Source organism: Trachymyrmex cornetzi, unplaced genomic scaffold (genome assembly GCF_001594075.2).
Source record: "Trachymyrmex cornetzi isolate Tcor2-1 unplaced genomic scaffold, Tcor1.1 scaffold138, whole genome shotgun sequence".
NCBI lineage: Eukaryota > Metazoa > Arthropoda > Insecta > Hymenoptera > Formicidae > Trachymyrmex > Trachymyrmex cornetzi.
In genome coordinates this window covers 1,620,665-1,629,708 of record NW_017295960.1, presented here as the reverse complement: position 1 = coordinate 1,629,708, position 9,044 = coordinate 1,620,665, and the positions used below count along the sequence as shown (strand labels likewise).

The 9,044-nt window shown below is 28.1% G+C and overlaps 1 protein-coding gene across 4 annotated transcripts; it reads right to left on the bottom strand.

Moving 5' to 3' along the window:
* Positions 1-695: 695 nt before the first annotated feature.
* Positions 696-9,044, bottom strand: LOC108771008 (proton-coupled folate transporter). 4 transcript variants are annotated; one of them, XM_018522847.1, is made up of 9 exons: positions 8,859-9,044; positions 7,561-7,708; positions 5,544-5,783; positions 4,640-4,991; positions 3,756-4,151; positions 3,081-3,218; positions 2,819-2,902; positions 1,092-1,248; positions 696-952 (listed from the first exon to the last, which is right to left on the bottom strand). In XM_018522847.1, exons 2-9 carry the CDS (start codon positions 7,603-7,605, stop codon positions 820-822), a joined length of 1,545 nt encoding a protein of 514 aa, XP_018378349.1. In that variant the 5' UTR covers positions 7,606-7,708; positions 8,859-9,044; the 3' UTR covers positions 696-819. The 4 variants fall into 4 exon arrangements, with proteins under 4 accessions (XP_018378349.1, XP_018378350.1, XP_018378351.1 ...); XM_018522848.1 differs by having other exon boundaries at positions 8,863-9,044; XM_018522849.1 differs by lacking the exon at positions 8,859-9,044 and having other exon boundaries at positions 7,561-7,754.

The window sequence follows — 9,044 nt, the reverse complement described above, 5'->3', positions numbered from 1 at the left end:
GTTAAAAAGTTAAGAGTCTAAAATGTAACTAAGTTAAGTTAAAATTATTTAACTTTTCAACTTTTTAACTTAACTTTTAGCTTTTTAACTTGGCACTAACCAACCCTGATTATTTGTAATATGACATCATTCTATTAGAATTATTTTGTATCAAAAATATATAACTAACATCTTAACAATGATATAGACATTTCTTTGTACGCATTTTATTATAATGTACATTATTTTTCAATTCATACAGTGAGAAAAAAATGCTGTTGATTCAATTAAAGTCTATATTACGGGCTGTCACTAACATAAGTGATTAATTCATATATATTTTTCATATATATTTTTCATATATATTTTTATTGACATAAAGGTCTCGATTGAAATAATAATTTATGCCTTTATGTCAATAAAAATATACATGAATTAATCACTTATGTTAGTGACAGCCTGTAATATAGACTTTAATTGAATGAACAGCATTTTTTCTCAGTGTAGTTTATATTGTCTGTTATGAACGTCAAATACTTCTAAAATCTTATTACGAATGAATATATGGTAATTAAATTAATCTATGTTAAAAATTATTTTATCGCAAGATGAGCAATTATTAATTTTATGTTATCTCCCTCAAATAACAATAATTGATACTTGAAAATATATAATAAGTTCGAACTTATTGCGAATGGAATTTCATGAATTTCTAAGTTGTAACATTACAGATGTAAATTATCTATTTACAAATTTTATTTTTATAAAATGAAATGTTAGTGTGTGACGAGGTACCTATGACCTTCGATGCATTATGTATGTAAGGCAGGTACAATCTCTCTAAGATCTGTTTGTTACGTTACTCGACGAGCTAGCTTCAATAGTATTTGAAAGAGATGGAGCCACAACCTCATCATCATTGTAATCCTGTTGCTCGGTTGCATGCTTAGACCAGGATGAAAACTGAACCAATCTGTAAAAAAATAATTATTTTTTAAAATTGGATTATTCGAATGTAATTAAGAAAAGCGACACAGTTCTTTAATATATTTTGTACTCGAGAGAAAAAATGACATACGAAAAAATATCCACGAAAATCATAATTTACTTACAGAATTATTAAAAGCACGGCAATCTGTGTGGCGAATGTCAGCCAATAAAAAGAGTTCGGTGCTGTCTTTATTGTAGCGTTATAAAGTTGGGAATATAAAATGCCACTAAATAGCGGAACTGCATTATCACATACGGAAAGCATCGCGAACACTTTCCCTAAAAAATCAGAACGACTTAATTATCCTTCTTTTTTTTCTATAAAATCTTTAAAGTAAAATCTAACTCTAAAGAGTAAAATCTCACTCTTAAAAATTGACAATTGAGCAACTCTTTTTTAACACTAGCTCAGTTGTCAGTCTTTAAAATTGAATTCCATTCCAAAGATTTTAGAAATTTGTTACTAATGAAAAAGAAAAATCAGTAGTGTAGCACGAAATTGAAACTGGTATTAAATGTGTGTGAGATCCAATTTGACATGAAAATAATATCCCTTATTCATGAAAATTCAGATTCTACTATAAAGTATGTACATATTTTTTATGTTTATAGCATCAACAGTATTGATCTAGCGGGATTAAATTGGTTTTAATCTACGCATAGAGTCAAAAAGTAAGTGCAATAATTAACACTGTCCAATATTATTTTTGAACACAGATATGCAGTTATTTTCGATGTATTTTTGTCTGCTGAATATAAATCCGTTGGCCAAATTTGGCTGTCATGTCACAATTATAAGAAAAATGACATTAAGGGGAAGTAAAAAACGATAATTTTGACGTTAGCAAATTGTTTTTTTTTTTAATTTTGTTAGTGCCATACAAAAGTATTAACTTAGCTGTAGGGGTGCCTCTACATAATTAGCAAATTGCAAAACGTAGTTCGCAAATGCTGACTCAGAAGACGATTACCGCACGCAAGATACACACAAATGAAAACCAATCGCACACAATGAAAAAAACAAATGCAAATTTTTATTCTGCGTTTGTGTTTGCGAGCTACATTTTGCGGTTTGCAAATTATAATATGTATAGGTTTTGTTTTGGTATGATTTTATTTTCGAGATATAGCAATTTTAAAATAGTTCTTTTTCCATGATGTAATAAATAGAAAAGGTGCTTTATTCCATTTTAATATTGCATTATGTGGAAAATAAATGCTTTAGTACTTGCATAATATAATAGGATTACACTAATAAAATAGCAATGAAGCTGATAAAATACAATATTGCAGGAAGATTATAATCTTTAATCGCACATAATGAAAATTATAATCTTTTCTGCCGTATTGTATTTTGCCAGTTTTATATTGTTTTTTTATTTAATATCCGAGTATATTATGTAATTACTGAAGTAGGTACTTTTTACATAATGCAGTATTAAAATGGAACAAAATACTTTTTCCATATAATAATATATATAATATTATATAAGAAAAAAATTTTTTTTTCTTATTTAAGAAATATTCTTATTTGAGAATTTTCTTATTTGAGAAATATTAAAAAATTGCTATATCTTAAAAACAAAAAATTATACCGAAACAAAATGCACTTTAAAGCTAAAAGTTGATAGTGTGCTATTAACAAAATTAAAAAAAAATTTGCTGCTGAAACTACAACGTCATGAAGATCTTCAAAATTATCATATTTCTTGTCTCTTTGAAGTCATTTTTTTAATAATTGTGACGTGATAGTCAACGGATTTACGTAAGTAAAAACACGTCGGGAATTGCTGTTCACATTTGCATTACGAAAAAAAATCATATTTTCGGACGTGTTACTATCACGCACCTCGTTCCTCTACAGGTACAAGTTTCGAGGTCATAGATCTGAGTACTGGAGCTACTATTGGTCCTAATGCAGCGACAGTAGCACCTGCAAAATAATTATTATAAAATAACTTTTAATTACTTTATTACTTGAATATAAAAGAATGTGTATAATATTCTTATTAAAAAGTTTGAATGATAATGACACTATGTATCTATAATATTTATTGTCAGAAATAATTTGATTGATATAGATATAATCGAAAAAGATCGTTTATACTTACCCACATAAAATAATTCCGGCCGGTTCGCTAAAACAAATACTATTCTTCCAGCTGCGTGCGCTATTGCTCCAACCATTACGATGAAAGTGTCCTTCATTCTTATTAATTTACTCATGATAGGCACTCCAATGAGCATTGCTGTGGGAACAAACTTCTTTTAAGTATTTCGTACTTTATGTTTCTAATAGCATTCAAAGTATTTATGAGGATAATTATACAATTAAAATATTTTTATGAAGATAAGGATATTATTTATTTTTATAAACTATATGGTGCAGTATTAAGATCTGAATTTATTAATTTATTTAAAACGTTTATATAGTTATAAAAAAAATGCTAAAGTCAAAAAATTTGAATATCTAAAAATAAATTTTCAAATCTAATTACGACATAATAAAAATAATTTATCTTATGCATTTTCTTACACAAAAAAATTGAACCTTTTACAAGATCGATTTTAATTTCGCAATTGGGTCATAATTTTTCTATTATAGAAAAATGCTAAATAATTATCGTTAGTAATTAAGATTATGAATTAGCTGAAAGTGAAAGTTTTTGCGATTTTGAGAAGAAATTTCTTTTCCACTTCGCTAAACTCATTGTGAATTGATATTGTCGAGATTTGCGAAATGTCAATGTGACTACTAATTTGAATCAAGTCTGTATTAAACTGACCTAATACGAAAAGGGTCGATTGGAACGTTTTAAAGTTGCTAAAATCCGTCACATTCCAGTTAAAGATTAGCGAGGTATACATCTGACTCTTGACTTTTTCATCTCTCTGGAATGTATATAGATACATCGCCAGCAGGAGCAACCACAGGTGTAATTTACCATGATTGAGTCTCGATTTCAACAATGTTCGTATTGTCGTGGCGACATGTCGCATGTCGAAGAAGTCTAGCAGCCAATTATTGCCCAAAAGCGGTTGCTGCCGTGGTGACGTTTGCCATTTGAGCCACACAAGCGAATATATAATCGCTATTAAAAGCAAAGTCGCGTTTACAGCAAACATAATCGCGTAGGACATGTTGACAAAATGTGTAAACACGTACGATCCAAGTGCAACTCCTACGAACGAAAAGAAACGTGATTAGTTATTTAAACGTTATAGAATTGCAAAGACTTTTATATAATCGTGGATATATTCGTAAAATTAAAGTAGTAAAATAATGTTATCAACGACAATCATCCATTAATTTTAACGGATAAAATTATTTATAGAAAAAAAGAAATTTTATGATAAATATTGAATATTTATTATACAATTTTTTAATAAAATTTATTATATAATTTCGTTTTATAATAATTAAATTTTACAATAAATACTCAGTATTTATTATAAAATATCTTTTTTTCTGTAAATGATTTTTGAGTCGTTAAAATTATTGGATTATCGATGACAACGTTGTATTTATTTCAACGATTCAAAAGTTTAAAAGATGTCTTAAAAATTTATAATTTTTATTTATATATATATAAATTAAAGTTCTTTAATGATAATTATTCACATAATTTATATCTTTGGATAAAATTATTTTAAGAGTGCTTGTCCCTACCTGTAGGCATAGTACTGAGATAAACGACGTCCAAGATCGTGATTCTCATGGTTCTCTGTTGCACGGAGCTTATGTCCGATATATACGTGAAACAGCTGCCGAAGATCGCGACATCGCTGCCCAGAATGCTCATCGGCAGAGTCGCCGTGTACACCACCATGTTCAAATTCCAAGTGTCTATCATGGAATTGATCACGATCATGAAGGAGTAAATAAATTTGCCCGTTAGACCAAGAATGATCGGCAATTTACGTCCACGCCGATCACTCCAGTTGCCATAGAACATCGCCAAGATTATAGGCACCACGTGTCCGGCAATGTCGTTCCATTGATGGAATTCTGAGACAGTCATCTGCAAGATCGATCTTTCACATATCTTTTCTTAATGAAACGTAATTGAAGAATGAAAATCAATTATTGTTTCAGCATTAAAAATGCTACCCTAAATTGCGATAAAAAGATAGCTGAAATATCATGTGTTCATAAAAAAAACTGCCTAAACTCTTTTATTTAATCTTCCGTTTAATATATAAGTTTTCGTGAAATAAAATAAGTTCGGAGATGTTTGAGTATATTCTCTTACGTGCTGCATGATACGTATTTTCGTTGTGTGGGTATTTCCTGCTAATATTTAGCTTGACAACTACGTTTGTTTTGATAACATCCCAATCATATTTTTACTGATTATCTATACGTCAATAATTTCTTATATTGTAGTTGCAAATGAGATTCGTACAAGTATTATAAAGTCCTATTGTCAGCTGAAGATTTGCATTTGATAAGCAAGCACTTGTTCTAAATAATCTCAAGCTATTAAACGCTTCAATAGTTTAATATAATGCGCGTGTTTTTCCCCTTTTATGTTTCTTCTCTTTTATTTTAAATATGGTACATAATGTTTTACCTGTACTTTGGTCTTTATTTCTTTATTATCATCATCACTTAAGTGCCTACAAATTTCTTCAGAGCAACCATGATCCACTCGACACGCTTTATATCTAAACAAGTCTTGCTCTACGACCGATGTGAACATAAATGCCATCATGTAGAGCCACATAGTCGGCTCTACTGATACATGTTTTATCCACCCGAAATATTTTTTATACATCCTGTTTGTATGGGAAGGTTCTATCCGTGATGTCGCCTAGAAATTGCAAAATAAATATTGAAACATATAATTCGAGAATAATTTATTAGCAATGTATTTAAATTGTTAAAATTATAAAACTTTTTAGGGTATATAGATAAATAGCAGAAACTATTTCTGCATTTAACCAATTAATGCCCAATTTATTTTTTTATAATTTTTTTGGGGGAAACATGTTATTTTCTGACTATAGAAATAATTTAAAAAAACAATATGTATCTCTGAGAAGTAGACTACAATTGAAAGAGAGGTTTGTTTGCACTAATAAGAGATAAACAAATCCCTTATTCAACATTCAACGTGCTAAAACATGACTGTCCTCAAATGAGGATAGTGGACACTAATAGGTTAAACTAGTAAATAAATTTAAAAATATGATCGACACTTTTTCAAATTTACGCTAACAAAAACAAGAGAGTTATAAAATTGTAATTATAATTACAATTGCATGGCTAATTTTAATTAATTTAATTAATCATTTATATATAATATCTATAAATTCTTTTCTATTACACACAATCTCATTCTCTATTACACATATTGAAACGCGTTCAATATCTCATATCATGCAGCCTATATAAAATATCGATCTTTTGTAATGTAGTCACTGTTTCAATATCTCTTGTGTTATCTATATAATTTTGATCTTTCGAACTGTTTCCAGTGTCACATCTAAGAAGGAAATACAAATAGCGCTCTTAATTTTAAATTCATGACACAGAAATAGATATAATATTCGAGATATTCACTAACGTTAACTATTATTGTTTAATCCTTAGATATTTTTGCACAACTCTTTACATTTTTAGGCTTTATGATTTTCTTTACAATTATTTTATTCTTTCTTTAAATTAATTATAAAAGAAAACAGACAGAATTACAATGTATATATATATTGATAACACTAATAATGTAAAAATATATTTTTTCAAAAATTCTGAATATATGTGTTATAAAACAATTATAAAATACTAAAATTTTTATAAGAGATCCGATAGATTTTATATAACACTAGAATATTTAAAAATTGACTTGGCGCGTCATTGTGGCTGGGTTATAATGACCCGAGAGATTTTTAAACATCTGTATTTTCTTACATACTTCGTAGATTTTAACTAACCGCCCTGTAGCTGGAGCTAAAACTTTCTAAAACCGTTAATAAATCAAACTAATCAAGACTCCTTACAAATCAAGGAATTGGAAAGAATAAGGGCGCTAGGAGTCGGGCGCAAAGAAGACGTGCCGGGTTAATTATACCATGCAAATGTGACGACTTGAAAAATGCTTTTTACTTATCTAATAATTTTAAAAAAGATTAATATAATTTCGTAAATAACTATGTCTCTGACAAAAACATCACAAGAATATTTAAGAGCTAAAAATTTAAGTCTCCAGCTTGACGCACAATTAATTATATTGCATTATAAATTATAAGAAAAAATTATAAACAATTTAATATAATTTTAATATTTTAATAAATTTAATAATTAGTAATTTAATGAAATTAAATTTTTAAAGAGAAATATGTAAATATTTTAATTATTAAGATTATATATGAAATTTACACATAACACAGAATGCGCGCGCGCGCGTTTATATTAAATATAATAAATTATACAATACATAAACATAAAGAAATATTTTTACTAAAATGAAGATAGTAAGGAATTAAGTTTTTTGTCTTTATCGTAGAAATGTTTCTAGAAAAAGGCAGAATTTTTGATCAAACAATATTTTTATAATCTTAATCATAATGTCATATAATAATAGTTACCTCATTGGTTTTGTTATTGTTGTTAGTCACTATCGGTTTCTCCATTCTTTTTTTTTTAATTAAAGAACTTTAATGCAAATGAATGAATTTCTTTATACGTCTGAATTCTCTTACGTATACATTGTTCTTGGATAGTCCGCTACTTTTGCTGCAAGTATGCACAGGTTTTCGAAACTCGCTGAGCTAGTTCTTAATTCATGCTGACAGGCTATTTTGTTTATGTTAGCACACTGAGAAAAAAGAATTGCTGTTTCTAAAAAATATTAGTTGATTCAATTAAATGTAGCGGTCACGAACTATCAAGCAAATATTTATTAATTCAACTAAATATTTGTTAATTCAAACAAATAATATGTTTTAAATTACAAGATTTGTTAATCTAAATATATAAATATTTGAACTCTAAATAATCATTACGAACTAAACGCATTTAGTTAAGTTAACAACTTTTCTTTCTCAGTGCATTAGGTCTAGTTATCTATTATTTTTGGTTACAAAATTTAAGAATGTTAAAAAAACATCATCTGAAAATTTCATATCTTTTTATGGTTGTTTGGATAATAATTTTGCAATGCATACATTCTTACGTTCTGTTTTGCGATAGTAAAAAATTACTAATTAAACTAAATATACTTTTAGATTTTATTATTAGAAGTTTGCAGTATCACAAATTCGTTTAAGATCAAAAAGTAGGTTTTGTTTCAATACAAATATTCGAGACATGATGAGCTGGGAAATGATAAGTTTAAAACCAAAAACACATAGAAAAACATAAGGTAATAAAACGTAAGCAGTAAGCGAATCAGCTAATCACAGTAGAAGATATTATATAAGGTAATAATCTTACATTCTCTCCTATGATTGACCAATTTGCTTACGTCTTTACTATCTTATGTTTTTATACGTGCCATATATAGGCTTAAGGGCCACCGTACACATTTTTTCTAACAGTAACCATTAGACGTACCGTAAGAATTAGCTAATCAGAGAAAATTAGTTGAAAATTTTTGATAATTCTTGACTGATTGGCTAATTCTTACGGTATGTCTTACGGTTACTGTTACGGAAAATGTGTGCGACAACTCTTTTTTCAAATTTTTTTACGTTGTTATTTTAAAATTTTGTACGTTGTTTTTTACTTATTATTATTACGAGTTCTAATTATTTTTCATTTCCGTTTCTGTATTCGAACAGATTAATTTGTAGTGTGTATGTGTGTGTGTGTATGTTACACAAGAGTAATCGTATCAAGTGGATATAATGAGTAAGCAAAATGCAGTAAGATATTTTCGTCACACTTACGATAATAGGATGATGCAACTTGGATGTTAAAAGTTCGATGTCTTGTATTACAGAATCGTTACTGAGATATATTGCAAAGAGTGATTTAATCGCTCCGATTTATTCAATAATATATAATTCAAAATTATTTATCATCTATCATTGCCTGAAAATGGTAAATTGAACACTATTCAATCGCTGTT

Bases quoted from the DNA above. Each gene is read 5' to 3' on its own strand.
- LOC108771008 (XM_018522847.1), bottom strand. From the start codon at position 7,605: ATGGAGAAACCGATAGTGACTAACAACAATAACAAAACCAATGAG. The intron at 4,992-5,543 runs GTAAAACATTAT...TCGATCTTGCAG, and splicing joins AAATAAAGACCAAAGTACAG to ATGACTGTCTCAGAATTCCA. The intron at 2,903-3,080 runs GTAAGTATAAAC...ATTATTTTGCAG, and splicing joins GCCGGAATTATTTTATGTGG to GTGCTACTGTCGCTGCATTA.